This window comes from Saccopteryx bilineata, chromosome X (genome assembly GCF_036850765.1).
Source record: "Saccopteryx bilineata isolate mSacBil1 chromosome X, mSacBil1_pri_phased_curated, whole genome shotgun sequence".
Taxonomy (NCBI): domain Eukaryota; kingdom Metazoa; phylum Chordata; class Mammalia; order Chiroptera; family Emballonuridae; genus Saccopteryx; species Saccopteryx bilineata.
This window is the reverse complement of record NC_089502.1, coordinates 9078584-9103806: the sequence shown is the minus strand read 5'-3', so window position 1 is coordinate 9103806 and position 25223 is coordinate 9078584. Positions and strand designations below refer to the sequence as shown.

Here is a 25223-nt window from a genome sequence, read left to right as displayed (position 1 = left end):
TGTAATTCTACCCAAGCAATCTGAAACAAGACCGTCATTATATAACAATTCAGAGTCAAGAAATTCATCCTTTTGTATAACTCAAGTATGTTGCTTAATTTAAAGCCATTTATTCTATGTCTGCTTTTTCCGTTAAAGAAAGTATTTGGTTTTTCCTTATTAAAAATGAAAGTCTTCATATATCTCATAACTTTCCTCCAGTTACTCCTAAACCTTCCCATTTTCTAACTAATTTTTTTAAAATTAAAAAAAATATATTTTATCCACTGATTTTTAGCAAGAGGAGAGAGAAAAGGGGGGGGGGAGGAGTGGGAAGCATCAGCTCATAGTAGATGCTTTTCATATGTGCCTTGACCCGGCAAGCCCAGGGCTTCAAACTGGTGACCTCAGCTTTCCAGGTCGACACTTTATCCACTCGTCACCACAGCTCAGGCTATTGAATGCTTAATTTGTGTTAGGAACTGGGATATGCACTTTAAATACATGATTCTATTAAAATATCATAATCATACTATGAGATAGGAAAATATTCATTCTCACTTTACAGATGAGGAAACTGAGGCTCAGGGAAGTTAAGTAACCTGACTGTGGTTATATAGCTAGCAAGTGGCAGAGCTAGAATTCAAATCGATGGCCAGTTAACTGCAAAGTCAGAATTATTAATCATTACGTTATAGTAGACTGCTTTTTAAGGTGTCTAACCAAAAAGCACATTTAAAAATGTCATGGTTACTTAGCATAATACTCTCCAGGTCGATCCATGCTGTTGCAGAAGGTAAGATTTCATTTTTTTTATGGCTGTGTAGTATTCTATTATGTAAAAAAACATATCACAGATTTTTTTTATCCACTTATCTAACTGAAGGGCACTTGGGCTGTTTCCAGATTTTGCAAACAATGTTGCAGCGAACATGAGGGTGTATATCTTCTTTTGAATTAGTGTTTTGGGATTATTTGAATAAATTCCCCAGAAGTGGAATCACTGAGTCATAAGGCAGATCCATTTTTATTTATTTTTAATTTTTATTTTATATATATTTTTTGTGACGGAGGGAGACAGAGAGAGAGACAGTTAGGGACAGACAGACAGGAAGAGAGAGATGAGAAGCATCAATTCTTCCTTGAGGCACCTTAGTTTATTGATTGCTTTCTCATATGTGCTTTGATCGGGGGGTCTACAGCAGACTGAGTGACCCCTTGCTTGAGCCAGCGACCATGGGGTCATGTCTATGATCCCATGCTCAAGCCAGTGACCCCACGCTCAAGCTGTGAGCCAGTGGTCAAGCCAGATGAGCCCGTGCTCCAGCCGGCGGCCTCTGGTTTTGAACCTGGGTCCTCTGAGTCCAGTCTGACGCTCTATCCATGGTCCTACCTCGTGGTCAGGCCTATTTTTTATTTTTTTGAATTAACTGTATTTCTTTCCAAAGTAGCTGCACAAGTCTGCATTCCCACCAACAGTGCACGAGGGTTCCCTTTTCCCCACATCCTTGCCAGCACTGTTTGCTGACTTATTGATGAGCACCGTTCTGACAGGTATGAGGTGATAGCTCATTGTGGCTTTGATTTGCATTTCTCTAATGGCTAGTGAAATTGATCATCTTTTCATATGCATAAGACAGAGAAGGACAAGTATATGATTTCTCTCATGTGGAGTGTAATAAACTAACAAGCAAAATAAAGACCGACTCATAGATAGAGAGCAGGCTGACAGCTGTTGGGGGTGGGGCTGGGGGCTGGAGGGATTGAGCAAAAAAAAGTTAAAATATTGGTGGGTGGGGGAGTTTGAGGAGGGTCTCAGGGAGATAAGTGGTGATGGAAGGAGACTTGACTGGAGGTGGTGAATGCAGTGTACAGATGATGTGTTGCCGAATTGTGTGCCTGAATCCTTTGTAATTTTGTTAATCACTATCATCCCAATAATTTCAATAAAGAAAAGAAAATGAAATAAAAAAATAAAAATGTCATAATTAGAGCTTAGTAGTTTTCTATTAAAGATGCACATAATACCTCATTTAGGGCATAATCAGATTCTATTAATGTATTCTGTTATTAGCATTATCTTGCTGTTTTTAGGCCAAGAATTCCGTATGCATACTGATTGTCTGTTACTCTTCAGATATCTTTTGTAGTCCCTGAATATAAAAAGACCAACTACATAGTCTAATTTTTTATTTAGTCAGCACCAATGGAGTGCTTGGCAGCCCAGAGATAAAGGAGGTCTGATTCTGAGTTTATGATCTAAATACTGGGCATGCCATGTATATGCATATATGATAATTTATAACGTACACTTATTTTTTTTGACAAAGAGAGAGAGAGATTGATAGGGACAGACAGACAGGAAGGGAGAGAGATGAGAGCAATCAATTCTTCATTGCAGTTCCTTAGTTGTTCATTGATTGCTTTCTCATATGTTCCTTGACCTGGAGGCTACAGCAGAGCAAGCTTGCTCAAGCCAGCGACCTTGGGGTCATGTCTGTGATCCTACGCTCAAGCCAGCAGCCACTCACTCAAACTGGTGAGCCTGCACTCAAGCCAGGACCTTGGGGTTTGTAACCTGGGTCTTCCACATCCCAGTTTGACGCTCTATCCACTATGCAACCACCTGGTCAGGGATATAACATATACTTTTTAAATCTTCTGTGGGTAAGGAATGTTTCTATTTAGGTAGTTAAAACTGCTTCCTGGAGGTGGTAAGGTTAAAAAAGGGGGGGAGGGATGAGTTCAGGAAACAGATTAGCTCTACTAGAATGGGTCATTGAGACTGGCAGCAGTGGATCAGAACGGAGTAGTGTGGGATGACTGCAGGGTCTTTAAACGTTAAACAGTAACTTCAGCTTGGATAGGAGGGGATAGGGAAGGCCATGCATGGTTTTCAGGAGATAAGTGATACACAGAGAATCACTGTAGAGAACAAAATATCATGACAGCATATTTGGTATATATAGTTGTCCTGTAGGCATCTTAAACTCAGCCTTTCTAAAGCAATCATTATCTCCCCACCCTGAAACCATATTTTTTTTCTGAATCCTTTACCTTTCTCTACCTTTACCTCTTTCTACTTCCTACTTGATTATATTTCTAAGATGTCTCTGCTTTCTTTCTTTCTTTCTTTCTTTCCTTTCTCTCTCTCTCTCTCTCTTTCTTTCTTTTTTGAGAGAGAGAGACAGGAAGAAAGAGATGAGAAGCATCAAGTCAGAGTTGTGTCACTTTTTGTTGTTTCTCACATGTGCCTTGATGGGGGAGGACCAGTTCCAGCTGAGCCAGTGAGCTTTTTCTCAAGCCAGAGACCTCTGGGCTCAAGCCAGCGACGATGGGATCATGTCAGTGATTCCATGCTCAAGCGGGCAAGCCTGCTCAAGCCGATGAACCTGTGCTCAAGGTGGTGAACTCAGGGTTTTGAACCTGGGATCTCAGTGTTCCAGGTCAACTATTCACTGTGCCACCACCTGTCAGGCTGACTTCTTTTTTAATGGTATCCTATATCCAATCTTCCTCTTTCCATCCTTCCAAACTACTGCTAGCAATTATTGGATCTATACTTTTAAAATCTAATGTCATTCCCTGACTCAAAACCTGTGCTGGTTCCGTACTGCATACAAAGTGGTATCTGGAGGCCTCAGCCTGCCCTTCCGAAGTCTATCTCACATCACCTTTTCTGTTCCTTATATCAGTTCCTCTCCTCTCAGTTCCTCCAGTATGCTCTCCTTGTCTCTACTGCTGCATGTGTGCTAGTGTTATTCATCTCCTAGCTTCTTTGCAGTTTTCTGTTGTGTGTCCTCCTCAGCCTTTACCTCTATCATAGAGTTTGACATGCTCTGCATTGTATTGGCTACATGTGTACAAGCCTTTCTTCCCGATTCTATTGTGAATTCTGGGGGAGTAGGGACTGTATTCTGTTTGCCTAGCATAGGATTAAGTGGGGATAATGTTTAGAGAACACTTAGCATAGTGCTTCATGTCTCATTTGTGTTTGATAGCATTCTAATAAGTAAGTGGGTGCTCATTAACTGTTGGTTGCATTGGAAGGAGAGAAGCTGCTGTAGTTGGATAATAGTGAGACACCTTAATAAGGAGGTAGTTGTAAATTGACCAGGGAAGTAAAGGTGTAGCCTAAAATTTCGGTTTGGGTTGATCAGTGTTTTAGTGTTGTGCTATTTGCAGCTCCAGGAGTTTGAAAAGGATAGAGAGAGGTCTTGAGGGAAAGATTGGGTTGGTCATTTGTTCAGTCTGGATGGTAGAGAGCTGTGTATGCCTCAGACAGGCTGGGTTTTGTTTGTGCAGCTTTCATTTACCCAGTATGGTGTTGTTTTTGTTACTTCTGTAGTCATTACAATTGTCAAGATCTCCATCCAGAGTCCAGAATTCATCTACTTGTCCACTTATCAGATACTTGAGTTTCTACTTTGTCCCCAGCACAAATGGGAACATTTTGGGTGCAACCATGATTAAATAGAGTTTAGCTTTAGAAGTGTCAAAGAACGCAACAAATGAGCAGGGAAAGAGGGCTCGAATTAATTCTACCTGAGAAGACAAAAGGCTTCATAGAAAGTGACATTCGAAATGACTTCCTCTGGGAATGTGATGCTGTAGAAGTCAAAGTGGGAAGAGTTTCCAAGAGGGTTAAATGGTTAAAGTATTAAATAAGTATTGCATGCCAGTTGTATTTAAAGTAGACTGTGGCATATTTAGCATTCAGTAAGCACAAAACGAAGCACCCACAGTATATGGAAGGCTAGCATTTCTAACTGTATACAGAGGAGCAGAAGATGCCAGGGGACTACTAGTGCTACTAACCAAGCAGTGCTACCTAAGCAGCTATGAAATCAGAAAAGGGGAATGGGGGACTCCAGAGAGATATCTTTTGAAAAAGATTCCCAAGTGATTTTTAATGAATACTCTTGGTCATGGACCATTGCCTTGGAACAGGGGTTAGCAAACTTTGTATAAAAGACCAGATAGGCCCTGGCCGGTTGCCTCTGCAGTAGAGCATTGGCTTGGCGTGTGGAAGTCCCAGGTTCGATTCCCGGCCAGGGCACACGGGAGAAGCACCCATCTGCTTCTCCACCCTTCCCCCTCTCCTTCCTCTTTGTCTCTCTCTTCCCCTCCCTCAGCCAAAGCTCCATGGGAGCAAAGTTGGCCTGGGCACTGAGGGTGGCTTCAAGGCTTCCTCAGGTGCTAGAATGGCTCCAGTTGCAACGGAGCGACGCCCCAGATGGGCAGAGCATCGCCCCCTGGTGGGCCTGCTGGGTGGATCCAGGTCAGGAACATGCGGGAGTCTGTTTGACGGCCTCCCTGCTTCTCACTTCAGAAAGAAAAAAAAAAGACCAGATAAGTATTTAAGGCTTTGCCAGCCATATGGTCTCAATTGCAGCCACAGACAATACACAAAAAACTATGTGTTTCAATAAAACTTTGTTTATGAAAACAAGTGGTGGACTGGATTGGACTTGCAGGAATCCACCTTAGGGTATTTTGGTGGGGGACAGGTACATTTTCTTCCAGAAGTGACCTCATTGTCATCTGTATAACTCTGTACATGAATCACGAATGTACTCATATAAATATGATATTTTTTTCAAAAAGCTCTTATTGGCCCTGGTTGGGTAGCTCGGTTAGAGTGTCATCTGCCAAGGTTGCAGGTTCAATCCCCTGTCAGAGCACATATAAGAATCAACCACTGAATGAATAAATAAGTGAAACAACAAATTATGCTTGTTTCTCTCTCTCCCTTCCAACTCTTCCCTCTGTCTTTCCCTTCTGCTTCTCCCTGTCTCTCTCTTCCTTTCGTCCCTCCTTCCTTTCTCTAAAAATCAATAAATAAAAATTAAATTAAAAGCTTTGCTTATGACATGCATGTAATTTTAATGTGTGCAGACATTTTACATCATTTATATTAAAATGAACTTTGTCTTACTTGGAGGTGATTAAGGAGAATGAATGGCCTGACCAGGCGGTGGTGCAGTGGATAATAGAGTGTCAGACTGGGATGAGGAGGACCCAGGTTTGAGACCTCGAGGTCACCAGCTTGAGCGCAGGCTCATCTGGCTTGAATGTGGGCTCTCTGGCTTGAGTGCAGAGTCGCTGGATTGAGCGTGGGATCATAGACATGATCCCATGGTTGCTGATTGAAGCCGAAGGTCACTGGCTTGGGCCCAAGGTCACTGGCTTGGGCAAGGGGTCACTTGCTCTGCTGTAGCTCCCTCCCATCAAGGCACATATGAGAAAGCAATCAATGAACAACTAAGGTCCCACAACTATGATTTGATGCTTCCCATCTCCTTCCTGTCTGTCCTCCCCCCTCTGTCTTGCTAAAAAGAAAAAAAAAGAAAAAGCAAACTTCAGAAATCCCAATAAGAGAATTTTTACTCCTTGTCAGAGATGGTTCATAAATTTGAAGGTAGTTGATATATGTGACATTCAGAGCAAGGTCAGAAGGCTAGGTTAAGTAACCAGATAGCCTGACTTGTGGTGACACAGTGGATAAAGTTGACCTAAAACACTTAGATGACCGGTTTGAAACCACAGGCTTGCCTGGCTAAGGCACATGTGGCAGTTGATGTTTCCTGCTCCTCCCTCCTCTCTCTCTAAAAATGAGTAAATAAAATCTAAAAAAAACCCACAAAACTTAATAGGCTTAGTTCATTGTCCTCCAATTTCTACAAGACTTCTGAACTGATTTATTCATTTTTATTTTTCCTTCTTTTCCAAGTGAGAGGAGGGTTAGATAGAAAGACTTCCGCTTCCACCCCAACCAGGATCCACCCAGCAACCCCCTTTTGGGGCCATGCTTGCAACAGAGCAAAATATAGCACCTGAGGCGGAGGCCACACAGAGCCATCCTCAGCACCCAGGGTCAATGTGCTTGAACCCATAGAGCCATGGCTACAGGAGGGGAGGAGAGAGGGAGAGAGAAAGGATGGGGAGGGAAAGGGGTAGAGAAGCAGATGGTAACTTCTGTGTGCCCTGACTGCGTATCGAACCTGGGACATCCACACTGGCCAGGGCTGAACTGATTTATTCAGTAACTGCTTAGATTTAGTCTGTTACTCTAGTAGAAACAAGTAAATTTTAGTGACCCTGTTTTTTAGAAGCACTTGAAATTAAGGTCCTAATCTATCAGGTTTGTCACTTTTCAATGACTTTGACAGCTTTCAAATTTTATTTTTGCTTTCTAGCTTTCCATTTAGATTTAATTATATTATACAGACTTTATTATTAACAATATTCAGTTTGTGTTTTATAAGACCTTCAAAATGCTATGTTTATAGAAAAATAGCTATATCTATATCTATATATATAGATATATATACTTATAGTTTTAATGATAAACCAGAAATGGTTATAAGATCATGTTCCACTCTCATGTGAAATGGTATTATTTTTAGTAATTTTTAACCTATAAATGAGATGCCTATTAGTTAACCCGGTAATTCAGAGTTCACTCTGCTTTGTATGTTGGATAAGTGAGGTATTACTATAAATAAAGCAATAAACCTGGAGTTCAGAGCATTTTTTAGGCAGTTCTGAAAACTTTCCCCAACAGCACTATCTTTCTTTTATTAAGACAAATACCAGTGTTAACTTAACTACTGTCACTTTTTGTTTCAGCCCCTGTCAAATCATCCTAGATACCATGTTCTCAACTCCAAGTACTTCTGTCATTTTCTCTTTGCCTTCAGACTCCAGAACAGTCTCCAAATATTTGTAACTATAAATATTTTCTTGGAACAGATGTCTTGAGAGTAGTAACTACTTGGCCATGAGATTTAACATCTGTACACTATGGTCAGTTACTGATGTGTGTAGTAGATACACAGCAGTTAAGTTGGGCAAAGCTAAGCCTTAGAGAGCCTGCTCTCCTTTGGCTCTATCTAGCCATAAGATTTCAACCTTTTCCCTAGAGCCGTGATGGCAAACCTTTGTATAAAAACCACTCACTTTTGCAGTGCTGGTCAACCTGGTCCCTCCCGCCCACTGGCGGTCCAGGTTCCAGCTTTCTTGGTGGGGGGGGGGGGGTAGCGGAGCAACCTAATAGCTACGCGGTTGGCCCACGGTGAAAGTTGGACCACCCACTAGTGAGGGATCAGGTTGACCAGCACTGCAAAAGTGGGCGGCTTTATAAAAAAGTTCGCCATCGCGGCCCTAGAGCCTTCTCTTTTCCGCTATTCTAGAAGTTGTCACTCTCATTTGAGTTTTCCCTTATATCTATCTGTGGTCTTAGTTGAATTTTCCTGACGTGTTCTTGTCAGGTTAACTTTCATTTTCCCATGTTTGAGAGAGCCATGGGTAAAGTGCAAGTATGTTAAATGGCAGCTGACATTCTGCTGAGGACCAAGTAGGGACTGTTACAAATTGGAGGGCAAATGTTTTTGTGTAAAAAGCAATACAAGATAGCATTACTCAAGTCTGACTAACTCCTGCCTAGCTGTAGTGGGGGTTTTCTTTTCCTGTTATTCTACTTTTTTCAAGAGAAGTCCTTTATTTTCTATAACATTCCACCTATCTGGCTTCCCAACTTCTTTAGTTTTTCATTTTCTCTCTTTCTTATTCTCAGCCTTCTTTATTATTTTTTTTGATATTTTTATTTATTCATTTTTAGAGAGGAGGGAGGGAGTGAGGCAGAGAGAGAGAGAGAGAGAGAGAAAGGGGGGAGGAACAGGAAGCATCAACTCCCATATATGCCTTAACCAGACAAGTGCAGGGTTTTGAACCGGCAACCTCAGTGTTCCCAGGTCGATGCTTTATCCACTGCACCACCAGAGGTCAGGCTCAGCCTTCTTTATTAACAGCTAATTTCCCCCATATAGTCTTGCCTCTACTCATTCTGTGCCCTTTCAACTGGATTATTCTTAATTTCACCTTTCCAAATCCTAGATCAGACTGTTTAAATATTTATAGACATACCTGAAGACATAAATCTGCAGGAATTATAACCTGAATGAGAAAATACATGCCTTAGATACTGAAATCTTCAACAACAGAGTAAGCTGAAAGCCAACTATTTTGCAAGGCACAGTGTTAGATTTCCAAAATCTCAGTCTGGAAGCAATTGATGGGTGAAATCTATACATTTATAAAGATAATTAGCCATACATGGTAATAAAATTGTAAGAGCCAAAATGAATACTGTGTCTTAAGTTCCATAGTAGTTCAGGGACAAAAATTATTTCAGGGTCTGGAATATAGCAAAGTAGGCTTAAAAGTAACAGTTATGTTCCTGTGTCGTTGTTGTTTGTTTGGAGAGAGAGAGATAGAGACAGGAAGAGAGAGACATGAGAAGCATTAACTCATAGTTGCCTCACTTTAGTTGTTCATTGATTGCTTCTCATATGTCCCTTGACTGGAGGACTCAAGCCCAGCCAGTGACCTCTTCCTTAAGCCATTGATCTCGAGGTTTCAAACCTGTGACCTCAGTGTCCCAGGTTGACACTCTATCAGTTGCACTCCACCACCAGTCTGGCTTATGTTCCTGTTTTGTATTCAGGGATACACAAACATTTAAATTTTATATTTAGTTTTATTATGGGTAATTTTTGCTGTTCTATTAGAACCTTGAATTTCATATACAAGAAGGTATTTCTGCTTGTATATGAATGTTGTATAAAGTAGATCCTGTAAATTCTAATTGAGAAAATTTCCTGCTCCTAATCTTAACATTTTTCATGCTCTGAAAACATTTGTGTGTGTGTGTGTGTGTGTGTGTGAGTGTGTGACAGAGAGAGAGAGAGGGACAGTAGCGGCAGACAGACAGGAAGGGAGAGAAATGAGAAGCATCAATTCTTCGTGTGGCACCTCCGTTGTTCACTGATTGCTTTCTCATATGTTCCTTGACAAGGGTGGGAGGCTACAGCAGCCCTAGTGACCCCTTGCTTAAGCCAGCGAAGCTGGTGATCTGTGCTTGAACCAGATGAGCCCACGCTCAAGCCAGTGACCTTGGGGTTTCGAACCTGGGTCCTCTGCAACCTAGTCCATTTCTCTATCCACTACACCACCACCTGACCAGGCTGAAAACATTTTTTTTTTGGTATGTCTTTTCTTCCTTGAAAGAAATGGACAAAAGTGAGTCTTTTTCTCAGATAAAAAAAGAAAAAGGTACCTGACGTAGGTTGCTATAGTTTTAACTGGTTATACTTTGGGCTGATTTGAATTTATAACCAGTTAAAATACTTGTTGATATATTTTAGACATTTGGTTTTCTCATTCTCAGTAAACTGAGAGATATTGAAAGCATTTGCTAGAGTATTCCCAGTATTCTTAAACAATGTTTTGTATATAAAAGTATTTTTGCTCATTGTAGAAAAATAAAAAAAAACACAAGAAATTATGAAAAACAACACTCCATGATAACCACTCAGCTTTTTCGTATATTTACTTCCACCTATTTTCAAAAATATGTTATAATTGGAATCATAAATCACTGTTTTGTATCTTGCTTAATTTTTCACTTAACATTATACATAAACCTTTCCCCATACCATTGAAATGTCTTTGAAAAGAGTGGCTATAAAATATTCCTACATGTGGGTGTACTATACTTTATGTAAACATTTCTCAGTTGTTTTCCAGGGGCGGTGTTACCTTTCCGGCTTTTCTAAGTCATTTTGCAGTGAACATCACTTTGTAAAAATTGTTTGATTCTGATTGTTTTAGACTAGATATATAGAATTAAAATGACTGGATCAGAAAACATTAACGTTTCAAAAACTTTGATAAATGAGAAGTTACTGTGCAGAAAGTGAGCCAGTTTGCAGCAGCATTTGAGAGCAGCCATCTCACTACACCTACCTTTGACAGTGTTGAGGACTTTTCCTCCGCTTTCATTTTTGCTTTCTAATGGAATTGAATATGTTTTTTGTCTAAATGTACTTACACAAACCTGCCTTAGATGTAATGTCAAGATGAACTACTTGCAGCATAGGTTTTAAAGAATTGGGTAATGTTCCATTTAATCATTTAAAACTGAGTTGCAAAAGGACACATACAGAATTACTTGGAAAAAGACTTTCACATAAGCTTGTAACACATAAGCTTGCTGACTTAGAATGATTTTAGACATTTTTGGGTTTTTTTTTGCGTTTTCCAACATTTCTATAATAAGTATGTGTTTTGATTAGAAATGTAATTTACTGAAGTAATAGAACCTCATAATGAAGCTGCGGTACAAATGTTGCAACTTATCAAGAGTTTATAAGCCACCTAAAAGTAGTTAATAGCTTTTCCTGCTGGGTAATTTGGCACAGCATTTCTTTCTACAGTAATCCTTTGAAGTTTCTATATTTATTTTAAGGAGTGGAGTATTTCACTAGTATTAATAATGGACACTGGCCCTCGTGTTTTCTTGGCCGTACCTGTGTTGAGAATGTTTCTGTTTCTGACTTACATATGAGTATTTCTTTTATGGTAGCTTGAATAAGAGATTGAATGTTTGACTTGCTTAAAGAAATATAAGACATTTTATTGGAATTTATATTAACCTCTTGGTATAACAAAATTTCTTAGGGGACAAGTAATCCAGAATTAGGATGGTATTTTTTTTAATTTAAAATTAATAAGGCCTGACCAGGTGGTTGCGCAGTGGATAGAACGTCGAATTGGGATGCAGAGGACCCAGGTTCCAGACCCCGAGGTCTCGATTACAGGCTTGTCTGGTTTGGGCAAAAGCTCGCCAGCTTGGACCCAAGGTCTCTGGCTTGAGCAGGGGGTTGCTGGGTCTGCTGAAGGCCCACGGTCAAGGCACATGAGAGAGCAATCAATAAACAACTAAGGTGTTGCAATAAAAAACTGATGATTGATGCTTCTCATCTCTCTCCCTTCTTGTCTGTCCCTCTCTCTGACTCTCTCTCTATGTGAAGGAAAAAAAATTAATAAGGAGGAATAAGAACAGTTTAGAATGAGGTATCTAGCAATTTCAAAACAAATGAGCAGTTTTTAAAATTTATCTTATTGTGAATTTATTTTGGCATGTCATTTATAGCTGACAAGATAGCTTCATTAAAGGCCCACTCAGCCTGACCAGGCAGTGACACAGAGGACAGAGCATTGGCCTGGGACGCTGAGGACCCAGTTTTGAAACCTCAAGGTCTCTGGCTTGAGCATGGGATCCATCATAGACGTGACACCATGGTCTCTGGCTTAAAGCCCAAGGTCACTGGCTTAAAAAGGAGTCACTGGTTCGGCGGGAGCCCCCAGTCAAGTCTGTCTCTCTCTTTCTAAAAAAAAAAACAAAAAAACACTCAGCATAGTACAAATATTGATCGACTTACGACCTATGTAACTTATGACCATTTGACTTTATGACCACAGTCGCTAGCCATGACTGCTCCGTGTCTGGCAGCGTAAGCGTTGCCCAGCTGGACGTACGATAGTGCAGACCAACTTCTGGCAGCACTACCATCTTCATGTGCACCATTTCAACTGTTATCCCAGACTCAGTACAGCAATTTGTGTTTTGTGTCTTGGATATTTTTCATCAAACCCCTCCCAAGATGTCTACCAAGAGGAAATTGTCTTTGCAAATATTATACCAGTTGTACTGGTAATGCAGTGTTTTACTTAAACATGACGAATGTAAAAGTAAGAAACAAAATGGTATAGAGATGATACAAATGGCATAAAATGAACAAAGAAAATTATGATATATAATAATGAAAGAAAATTATGATAAAATATGACAAAGATTTTTATAACATCATTTCACAGTACTGTACATATAGCCTACTCAACTTATAACCAAATCATGTTACGACCAGTCTGTCGGAACCAATCATGATCGTAAGTCGAGCACTAGCTGTATAGTGTGATCTGTTTATCAAGTCACTAACAATCATTGTTATGTAACTATTGTTACTTTTTTAAAAGATTTTTTCCATAAATTTAGATCATGAGCTAGTTAATATGAATTATTCAATAAAGTCATAAGGTAAGGTATATTTAAATATGTTGAAAGAATTTTTTTTACCTATCTGTATTTATAATGCAAAAGCTAACAAATTAAATGAAAATAGATGAACATATTTTCACAATCAATTTGACATCGCAAATTATTTTCAGAGCTTGAGCTATTTAGAAATCTACATAATTCTTTTATCCTCTTCCTTCCCTCACTTAAAATTGATTTTATAAGTTTTCCAAATTGTATTTTTTTTTCCCAAAGAGTCTCATTGATTATGTGCAGATATCAAGGAAATTTTTTTTCTGTTTTGAGGCATTTTTCCCAGTGACACATTTCTAGGAAGATGGATTTTGAAACTAAGTTCTATACAGTGTACATCCCTGATTTGCAATATTTCAAATTTTCTCTTGGCAATAGTGAAATAATAGACATTAATAATATTCCCCAAATAATATTCCATTAATTTTATTATTGTTTAACATGGAAAAAATACCCCCAGTAGAATTTGATTCCAATTAGTTCTTGGCAAGAACATAAGAAAAGTAGCATTATTAGTTACAAACTTGGTTTCCCTTGACAGAGATCTATAGCTCCAAACCCGACATCACTGCTTTAGCCAAGTCACGCACTAATAGTCTTATTGTCTTGTTCTGCTGTAGATGTGTTCTCTGTGCCATTGCCCTGGAGCGACAATTGGTTGTGATGTGAAAACATGTCACAGGACGTACCACTACCACTGCGCATTGCACGACAAAGCTCAAGTACGAGAGAAGCCTTCACAAGGAATTTACATGTAATTATGAAACTTCTCTTCCTATGTGTTAAGTCATAATTTCTTTAGGCTTTTGTACAAATGTTTTCCATTTCAAAACATTTCATCATCGTAGTAAAGAGTCATTTTGTTAAGCAATGTAATGTTTAGAGAAGTGGCATAGGAAGTTTAATAATAAGGTTTTGGGATCCAGCTTGTGTGAGTGGGGTGAAGTGGACTGTTCGTTTTTTTTTTGTTTGTTTGTTTGTTTTGTATTTTTCTGAAGCTGGAAACGGGGAGAGACAGTCAGACAGACTCCCGCATGCGCCTGACCAGTATCCACCCGGCACGCCCACCAGGGGTGATGCTCTGCCCACCAGGGGCGATGCTCTGCCCACCAGGGGGCGATGCTCTGCCCCTCCGGGGCGTCGCTCTGCCGCGACCAGAGCCACTCTAGCGCCTGGGGAAGAGGCCAAGGAGCCATCCCCAGCACCCGGGCCATCTTTGCTCCAATAGAGCCTTGGCTGCGGGAGGGGAAGAGAGAGACAGAGAGGAAGGGGGGGTGGAGAAGCAAATGGGCGCTTCTCCTATGTGCCCTGGCCGGGAATCGAACCCGGGTCCCCCGCACGCCAGGCCGACGCTCTACCGCTGAGCCAACCGGCCAGGGCCCTGTTCGTTTTCTTAATTTGAAAATGAGTTTAGTTTGTTTACTTGATAATTTTTAATTTCTTCATTTTTATAGGGTTTATTGCCGGAAACACAAGAGAACTGCTCATAACTCTGAAGGTATGTCATTCAGCAAATTTTCAATTTCAAGAAGAAATTTGAGTAAAATAGGAATGAATCATACTATATTAGTTTTTACGGTAAGATGTATCTCCATATTGAGTACATTTTGAAGAATTAAAAGCATTAGGATACATAAATATATAGTAGTGAAAAAGATCTGAATTTTTAAGAAAACTTTTATTTCAAAGTTGAGTTAGTCAAGAGTATATTTATCTTTAAGAAGAAATGATGCTAATGGTTAGGAATTTCAATGTTGACGTGTGTTCATAGATTATAAAGTTAATAATTGGCCTACTATTAGATACAGAAATTTAAACTGGATAACAGTACATTTTCTGATCACCAGGCTTTCTGTTAAATTTTTATTCACATTGTAGTACTTTTTTGTTTCTTTTGTTTTAAAACATTTTTTATTATTCTAGAGATAGGGGAGAGAGATTAGGAGGAGGAGAGAGAGAGAGAGAGAGAGAGAGAGAGAGAGGGAGAAGGGGGAGGGGCAGGAAGCATCAACTCCAGCATGTGTGTTGATCCGGCAACCTCAGAGTTTCAGGTCAACGCTTTATCTACTGCACCACTGCAGGTCAGGGCTGTTTTTTAATGCAGACATGTTCATAAGAAGTAATCAATTTTAAAATGCAAACCTAAAATTATTTTATAGATTGTTTTCACTTAAATTTATACAAAACTGGGTTAGTCATGTTTATGTATAGTTAGCCACGTTGTACTTGGTCTTTAAAAGGTATGGGAAAGTTCTCAAATTGAGTTCTGACTTGTTTTTTTAAATATTTGCAGACAGGTGGTTTTTCAATGTAAAAAGGCTTATATTTAATCTGATATTTTTCTGTTTTTCCGTTTAGATTAATGATCTTTAGAGTTTTTTTTAGCTTCCTAGGACGTGTTGCTTAGAATCGTTGGAGCGTATTGTTTTAGGAAGCTGTTTTCTTAAGACTTACTTATCAATGTTAGAATATTACAGTTTGTGGCCCCTTTGGATGTCTTAGATTTTGACTTTACAATATAAAATAGTATTATTTCCACTTTGAACTCCAGATTGGTCTACTTATACTGCTCATAAAAACTGGAGGATATTTTATCGCTTCCTATCCATTTTGAAATTGCCCCTAGTTTTTGTGAGCAGTCTACTTCAAAAGTGCTGCTTACGTTTTTGTCTATCACTATTCACACCCCCCCCCATGCTTTCCACAATGTTGTTCGTTAGTGGGCACCTGAAACCTGTATTATTATGTTAACCAATGTCACCCAATACATTGAACTTTAAGAAGTGCTGGCTAAAAATACAGTGTAAAGCGAAATACAGTCTTAGCAAAAACTTGTTTTGAAGGTAAACATATTGGAATAACTGATAAACCTTCATAGAGTTTTTCAGGTTTTCTTCCTTACTTGGTTCTAGAATTGAATTGAAACCCCTTTCGTGAAAGGTGAAGAGTGAAGCTTTTCTAGGGGAGCTGAAGGGAGGGTATGGGGGTGATGACGGACGGAGACTGGATTGTAGGTGCGAACACACTGTGCAGGGTACAGAGATGTGTTGTAGAACTGGGCACCTGAAACCTGGAATTATGTTAACCAGTGTCACCCCAATAAATTCAGTAAAAAGAACAAAAAGAGTAATCTTTCTCACCTTCCATTACTTTAGATTTTAACAGTGTATTTATTTTATTCTCTTTAAGATTGTAGTGACCATATATGGCAAGCCAAGGATTGAGACTTATGACCTGATAAATACAAGTATATGAGCATACCAAGGCAGGATATTTTTGAGGATGGCAGCAATGATTAATTTAGACATCTCCCCCTTTAACGCTCTAGATTTTTGAAGCTTATAGTACCATCTAGTGGTAGAGAAAAGTCACTGCAGACTATGTAATAATTTTTACCACCTTTTTGCTTTAAGAACCTTCTTAATGAGAAAGATCTAAATTCATACTTTAAAAATTTTATTATTTATTGATTTTTTAAGGGAGGGGGAGAGAGAGAGAGAAAGAGAGAAATGCCAACTTATTTATGCATTCTTTTTTTATAGAGTCAGAGAGAGGGATAGACAGGGACAGACAGACAGGAACAGAGAGAGATGAGAAGCATCAATCATCAGTTTTTCGTTGTGACACCTTAGTTGTTCATTGATTGCTTTCTCACATGTGCCTTGACTGTGGGGCCACAGCTGACCGAGTGACCCCTTGCTCGAGCCAGTGACCTTGGGCCCAAGCTGGTGAGCTTTTTTGCTCAAACCAGATGAGCCCGCGCTCAAGCTGGCGACCTCAGGGTCTCAAACCTGGGTCCTCGGCATCCCAGTCCGACGCTCTATCCACTGAGCCACCGCCTGGTCAGGCTAAATTCATACTTTTAAAGATAACTTATTTTAATATAACTGGCAGGGTAGCTACAATTCAAATTTGTGATACAATTGATTTGAATTTTGAGTTCTGTGTATGCTTTTGGAGCACATTGGGCCCCCTTGTATTAGTGATAATATATGTAGTGTGTTTATGCTTATATTGTAGAACTTGAAGCACAATTTTATAATTGAAAAGTATTACAGAATTCATATTTATTGGATTTTGACTTTTATAACGTTTATCTCACTTGAGCTTATTTGTTATTGAGTTTATTTGATAATTGTCAGAAACAACTTCCAATTATTTCATTGTTCTAATGAGAAGCATGTTCCATTTCTGTGATGGCAAACCTTTTTATAAAAACTGCCCACTTTTGCAGTGCTGGTCAACCTGGTCCTTCTCGCCCACTAGTGGGCGTTCTAGCTTTCATGGTGGGCCAATTGCGGCACCATTTGGTTGCTCTGCTACCACCCACCATGAAAGCTGGAATGCCCACTAGTGGGCGGGAAGAACCAGGTTGACCAGCACTGCAAAAGTGGGCGGTTTTTATAAAAAGGTTCGCCATCACGGTTCTATTTTCTGATTATAATTTACGACGGGGGTTTCTAGGATTGTATTTAAGGGTCTTTGTTTGAAAATTGTACTGTACTCATCTGTATAGCAAAGAGATTTATACTTGTGGTATTTTCTTTATCATTTGCCATTTGTGGCTCAATACCTACTTTGCTAATACTGAAAATGATAAATACTATATAGTTCAGTCTGTCATATTAGTTTGACATAACATGAACTGTATTTTAAAATATTAAATTTAAGAATCTTTCTATTGTCTCTATAGTTTTTCACTTTTCCAGAATGTCAGTAGTTAGAATCATACAGTAGATAGTCTTTTCAGATTGGCTTCTTTCATTTAGTTGGCCTTTTTTGGAAGGGGGTGGTTAGTGGATATATAAAGACTTACACAAGTAAACGATCCTATAGGCAAGAAGAGATTGAAGGTAGAAGAAGGAGGATTCATGGCACAAGCATAACGATTGGCCTGTAATAGAAGGAGATTTTGCCCTGGCTAGTTGGTTCAGCAGTACAGTGTTGGTAGGGCGTGTGGAAGTCCTGAGTTTGAATCCTGGTCAGGGAACACAGGAGAAGTGACCATGTGCATCTCTACCCTTCCCCCTTCTCTCTTTTTCTCTCTCTTCCTCTCCTTTCTCTTCATCTCCCACAGACATGGCTCAATGGTTTGAGCATGTTGGCCCTGGGCACTGAGGATGGCTCCATGGCCTCTGCCTCAGGCACTAAAATGGCTCAGTTGTTGAGCAACAGCACAGCGGTCCCAGATGGGCAGAGCACTGCCTGGGTAGGGGGCTTGTTGGGGTTGGGGAGCATACTGGAGTCTCACTCTGCCTCCCTGCCTCTCACTTAATTAAAAAAAAACAAATTGGAGGATATATCCACTGTAATAGGAGATAAGGAAGAGAATAGGTGACTCCTATCTGATCTGAGGGAGAATGTGGGGAGAGGCGTGAGGGTTAGAAGTAGATTGAAAGAGGAGAAGGTTTGAAAGAACAGTTGTGAAGACCGGGAGAGGAACTTTGCCTAGAGAAATATAAGGTTTCTAGACTGTCGAGGCCAATTTGAGGTTGGTAACCATGAATTTATGTAGTGATATCGTCAGATTGTGTGACTTTCCTCCAGCAATTCAGGATCCTGAGCATAGCGTAGAGAAAATGGCTAGTTGATTAATTCAGAATTGAGATTTTTGCCAGATGGGCTTCACAAAGAAGTAAAGAGGTAAAGGAACTTAGGATATATGCTAGAGAGAAACCTAAGATCGGGATGTGAAGGCAGGAAGAGAAGAAAAATGTGAAGGAATTATATTCTGGAGGTCTTGATAAAGAGCAATGAAAATGAAAGTACTTGGGAAAGCAGTCATTTGTGGTTCCAAAGTGTGAAGTAGTTATTTCAGAGGTAGAGCTGTTTGAAGGGATTATAAGGTATGACTAGGGATTGGGTACTTGATGGGCATTATTGAAGGTCAAGGAACTGACTGGCCAGGGGTTGTTTGGGTCGTCTGTGTGTACAGTGGAAATCACCAGGTGGTGGCAGGGGTCAGGAGAGAGAAAAGGGCTGTGAGGTGTGTGCTAAGGAACGTCTAACTGTGTAGGTAGATGATTGGGAGATGGTAATTGTTAGCAACAAGGAGAAGAAGGATAGCATGCCCTGTGGACCAGCAGAATTGGCATCATCTGGGGGTTTGTTAGACATGCCTAATCTCAAGCTTCACTTCTGACCTACTAAATAGGAATTGCCATTTTAACATGATCCTAGGTGGTTTGTATTTACATTGAAGTTTGAGAATCCGTGGGTTTGCTCAGTGGTCGGCAAACTCATTAGTCAACAGAGCCAAATATCAACAGTACAACGATTGAGATTTCTGTTGAGAGCCAGGTTTTTTAAACTTAAACTATATAGGTAGGTACATTGTTATTAACTTAATCAGGGTACTCCTAAGCTGACCAAAGAGCCACATGTGGCTTGCGAGCCGACCACTGGCTTAGCTGAATGACAAGGATCTCAGAGGTGCAGCAGGGGTTTTTATAAAGGGATAGAGAACTAATGGCCTGACAGGGGTATCTGATAGAACTTCCTTTGGCTATGGAAATATTCTGCATTTGCATTTTCCAGTATGGTAGCCACTAGCCACATGGGGTTACTGAGCCCTTTAAAGTGGTCATAGTGCCTTCCTATTCTTTTTTTTATTATTTAGTAACAGAGACAGAGAGTCAGAGAGAGGGATAGATAGGACAGACAGACAGGAAGGGAGAGAGATGAGAAGCATCAATTCTTTGTTGCAACACCTTAGTTGTTCACTGATTGCTTTCTCATATGTGCCTTGACTTGGGGGCTACAGCAGACTGAGTGACCCCTTGCTTGAGTCAGTGACCTTGGGCTCAAGCTGGCGAGCTTTGCTCAAATCAGATGAGCCCACGCTCAAGCTGGCGACCACGAGGTCTTAAACCTGGGTCCTTCCGCGTCTGAGTCCAACACTCTGTCCACTGCACTACCGCCCAGTCAGGCACCTCCTATTCTTAATGGAAACTTAGACATTAAAAATGGACAGGAATAGCCAGAATTAAATACTAGAGCTTATGGATTTTTCCTTTGTTGGCCTGTGTATTTAGATAATAGGTATTTTTTTACCTTTTTCAGAACAATATTTCAAAAATGGCAAACATTGGTAATAACAAATAGCTCTAGCTTGTAACTGATGCTAGTATCTTTTGTAGAAGTGCTTTATTTTTTTTTATTTTTTTTAAGATTTTATTTATTTATTATAGAGAAGGGGAGGGAGGAGCAGGAAGCATCAACTCCCATATGTGCCTTGACCAGGCAAGCCCAGGGTTTTGAACCGGCAACCTCAGTATTTCCAGGTTGACGCTTTATCCACTGTGCCACCACAGGTCAGGCAGAAGTGCTTTAATGTTACAGCTTGTCATTACTAAGCATTTAAGTTTCCACTAGGAACTGTAATGACATGTGAATTAGTAGTTCTTTTATTTTTTTATTTTAATTTTAAAAAATATTTTTCTGAAGTGAGAAGCAGGGAAACAGACTCCTGCATGCACCCTACCGGGATCCACCCAGCATGCCCACCAGGGGGCGATGCTCTGCCCATCTGGGGCCTGAGGCAGAAGCCATGCAGCCCTCTTCAGTGCCTGGGCCAACTTTGCTCCAATGGAGCCTTGGCTGTGGGAGGGGAAGAGAGATAGAGAGGAAAAAGAGGGGGGAGGATGAAAAAGCAGATGGGCTCTGGCCGGTTGGCTCAGTGGTAGAGCGTCGGCCTGGCGTGCAGAGGTCCCGGGTTCAATTCCCGGCCAGGGCACACAGGAGAAGCGCCCATCTGCTTCTCCACCCCTCCCCCTCTCCTTCCTCTCTGTCTCTCTCTTCCCCTCCCGCAGTGAGGCTCCATTGGAGCAAGGATGGCCCCGGGCGCTGGGGATGGCTCCTTGGCCTCTGCCCCAGGCGCTGGAGTGGCTCTGGTCGCAACAGAGCGATGCCCCGGAGGGGCAGAGCATCGCCCCCTGGTGGGCAGAGTGTTGCCCCCTGGTGGGTGTGCCGGGTGGATCCCCGTTGGGTGCATGCGGGAGTCTGTCTGACTGTCTCTCCCTGTTTCCAGCTTCAGAGAAATACAAAAAAAAAAAAAAAAGAAGCAGATGGGCGCCTCTCCTATGTGCTCCAGCGGGGAATTGAACCCAGAACTTGCACATGCCAGGCCGACGCTCTATCGCTGAGCCAACCTGTCAGGGCTGAACAGTGGTTCTTTTAAAAACAATTTTCATTAAGGGGATAAGGGATTTCTTTGTATTAATAATTTGTATGGAGCAAAGTAATGTGATGAGATAGCGTAATGCTGGTGGCCAAGGCCAGGCAAGTTCACATTGGATTCAGGCAGACGGTAGAAAAACTGTGGAGCTGAAAAGCATTGGGCTGTTTCATTTAATAGTCTCACAAGGGCAGGCAAGCACACAGGCAGGGGAAACCGCCTCTCAGGCAAACAAACAGCAAAATGGTCCCTCCCAGTGGTAGCCTTATATAGGCCATACACATGTGATGCTGCTACACACCCACACACCAATCCAGCAAAGTGCTTACAGCTGGTAGCCCGCAGCAAGCCTCACACAGCTGCCCCACAGATAAAAAGTATCTAGCGTAGAAGCTGAATGTTAGTTGTTCACAGCAATGATGTGTAGATTTTGATCACAAATGTAACCTCAGCTCAGTTTAGGTTCTTCAAATGATAAAAAGCCAAACGTAGTTTATTGTTTATCTTAAATTACTTAATATAGAATGTTTTACATGGGATGGGTGCTCAAGAAATGTTTATAACCACTTTATTTTCTTCAGCTTGAATCTGAGCAAGGTATTCAACATGTCACTGATTTGGGGTGATGCTTCCTTGTGCTGAAGGCTCTCCTGCACTCATTGTTAGTAGATCAATGTGAATAAATAAAATGATGTTTTAGCGTTTGGGCAGTAGGGAAGCACAGTTTAGTGACAGATATGACCAACTGATTAAAATACAGTGGTGACAGATGAAGTATTTAAGAGAGATAAAGGAGCATCACATTTGCATCTTAATTCTTAAAACTTAGAAAAAGTATGTGAGTATTTAGAAAGAATGAATGATAAAGCAAATGTGGTAAGATATTCACATTTGGGTAAAGGGCATATAGGAAGATTTTTACAATTTTTTATAAGGCTGAAATGACCTAAAAAGATATTATAGTGATTAGTGCCATGATTACAGTGACCATAAAGTCCCAAGTGTTCTGAAAAAGTATAAAGTAATCTTTTCTGCCTAAACTTGGAGATTCTGGCCTTGATTTTCAGAGACCTGGTTGGATGCCCTAACCCAGTGGTCCCAACCTTTTTTGGGCTACAGACCAGTTTAATATCAGAAAATATTTTCATGGACCGGCCTTTAGGGTGGGACGGCTAAATGTATCACGTGACCGAGACAAACGTCAAGAGTGAGTCTTAGACAGATGTAACAGAGGGAATCTGGTCGTTTTTAAAAAATAAAACATCATTCAGACTTAAATATAAATAAAACGGAAATAATTTAAGTTATTTATTCTTTCTCTGCGGACCGGTACCAAATGGCCCACAGACCGGTACTGGTCCATGGCCTGGGGGTTGGGGACCACTGCCCTAACAGACCAGAATCTTTATAGTGAAGATTGCTTGTCAAGTCATATAACTCAGTTTGTTTCTGGAAAACAGGTCACCATGGTTATATTAATATTAGAAGTACATTGAAAGTATGTTATTTGTGTAGCTTCAAAGTCTTTGCCTGCTTTAATATTTCCTTAGGTTTTTCCTTCTCTAGTTTCTCTAGAATATACTACAACTTTGAATCTTCATTACTTTTATTAATTTGAAGTTTGGGGGAGATTTTAATATGGTGTCAAAGTCTTTAAAAAGCATTTGAGTTTGGTAGCATTGATTAAAATTTATTAAGAACCGGAAAGGCAGTTTTGTAAACTGAATGAACATGGGCTTTGAAATCAGATCTGTATTTTCATCTTAGCTTTGCCGCTTCCTAGTTACATGATCTTGCACACATTATTTAGTGACCCTTGGAGCCACAGATAACTGCATCTATAAAATGGAAATTAAAAAACCCCACCAAATAGTATTATTGTAAGGATTAAATGAAATAACTGTGCGTCAAGCTCTGAGCAACGTCCCGGGCATCTAGTGAGCACTCAGTAAGTACTGTGTTCCATATCATCACCATCATCATACTGTCACTCCTTGAAAACTCCACCCACCTTTATTGCCACTCATCTTTTCATGTGCTCTTCCTTGGAAGGTAATAGGATTTAAATTGTCTTTGTGATTTAACTTGGAAAACTTTAGTAGTGTATTCATAGTGTGCTTTTTACTATATCTGACTCCCTGTTCTTTCATTGATTCTCTAGATTTATTGACTCCCCGTGTGCCAAGTGCTGTGCTAGGCATTATTTACCCTCCTCCTCTTTGATTTAGCACACCTCACAACCTTGCATTATAACAAGTTTCAAACCTGCAAGAGTGAGTGTGTTTGCAACAGAGGCTATCACCCAGCCTGTGCGGTTAGCAGCTCGCTGCTGCTCTTGTCTCATCTGTGCTCCCCGCCCACTTCCTCCATCTGGATTATTTTGAATTAAATACCAGATGTCATATTTCACTTCGGCATACTTAATTAAAAATAATATGTTTTGATCTGTGCCGTGTATTTATATATGCATATATATGCATATGCATAAATGTAACAATTTATCTGATAACTTTACTGAAAAAGCAGAATGCAGAGTTTACTAGTGACACAGAGCATGCAGAGCAAATGCACATAATGTTTCCACTGGAGAAGGCGGGACAAGTGACCGACAGCCTTCCTTTAGTAGCAGCAATAAAGACTCAAAATAGGTGGTGATTGTTTCCCCAGCCTTAACTATTGGCCTTGTTTCTCTCTCTCTCTCTCTCTCTCTCTCTCTCTCTCTCTCTCTCTTTTGCTTTTAGCGAGAGAGACAGAAAGGGAGAGAGATGAGAGACATCAACTCATAGTTGCTGCACTTTAATTGTTCATTAACTCATTAAATACTTTCTCAAATGTACCTTGACTGGGTGGCTCCAGCCGAGCCAGTGACCTCTTGCTCAAGCCAGAGACCATGGGATCATGTCTATGATCCCGCACTCAAGCCAGCGACCTCGGGGTCTCGAACCTGGGTCCTCCGCATCCCAGTCTGACGCTCTATCCATTGCGCCACTGCCTGGTCAGGCAGGCTCTCTTTTTCTTAAAAAAAATTCCAACAAAGATTTATTGAGTGCCTGGTGGGTGTGAGCACATTGAGGAATTTAGAAATGTAGTCTGTGGACAAAGAGCTTACAGTCTACTCTATGACAAGAGTAATAACTAACAATTGAATAGAATTTTATAGTTTACAAAGCATTTTTCACAACATTGTCTTAAGGCAGCCTTTTCAGGAAGGTGTTAATCATATTGCCATTTGATATACCAAGAATGTTAAGAACTTTACCAAGTTCAGACCTAGCAAGTGGCAGTCTTCAGGCATTCTGTCCAGGGGTTCTTTCTACTGCACACTCTGACCTAATGTGAGAATTTAGGATGGGGAGGGAAATGTACCTTAAACCAGTGAGGTAGAAGATGAGCAAAACACTGACTAGGAAGGAGAAATGAATTGGTAAAGGGACAGACAGGACTTTGTAATAGGAGAAGGAGAGCTGGTTTCCTGGTAGATTGGTCACTCCTATGCCTCCTGGGGGCAATCAGAAGGGTAACATGGTCATTCTACAGTGACAGACATCTGGGGGCCATGCTCACCAATGTTGTGAGCTCTTGGTCTGGCACCGATGGAGGACAGCCTTGTTTTCTCATGTACCGTCTCAGCCTGGGGTTTCAGAATTTGCAGCTGTGAATGCAAGCATAAGGTTTTAAGTTTTATTGTGATCATTTGTTTAAATAGGTATATGGATATTGTACAAAAATCAGCAGTTGAAGAGAATGCACTGTAAGGGAGCTTCCTCCCATCCTTGTCCTTGCATCTGTTTACCGATTTGTTTGCTGAGAGCAGCCACTTCTATCAGATTCTTTTGTATCCTGCTAAAGCAATTCTGTGCATACATAAAACATGTACACCTTCTTTTCTGACTTCAAATATGTATTTCAGTGACAATGGGTATTAACACTTTAAAAGCATGTAGTAACTCACCGATAAATATTTGTCCCAGCTCGCCATTACTTAGCTGTGTGACTATGGTCAAAGTTCTTTAACCTTTCTGAACTTACTTTTCTTACTGTGAAATGGGGGATGGGGATGGTGATTGATACAACCTCCTGGGGCTGTTGTAAGGCTCAAATGAGATAAAGCAT

General features: G+C 40.5%; 1 protein-coding gene across 5 annotated transcripts in view; it reads left to right on the top strand.

The window, feature by feature from the left end:
* Positions 1-25223, top strand: part of PHF6 (PHD finger protein 6) — a 75954-nt gene that overhangs the window by 9000 nt on the left and 41731 nt on the right. For all 5 annotated transcript variants that reach the window (XM_066249195.1, XM_066249190.1, XM_066249194.1 and 2 more), the window contains exons 4-5: positions 13555-13688; positions 14389-14432. In XM_066249195.1, coding sequence (XP_066105292.1) covers positions 13555-13688; positions 14389-14432 — 178 coding nt within the window. The remainder of the gene's footprint in view (positions 1-13554; positions 13689-14388; positions 14433-25223) is intronic.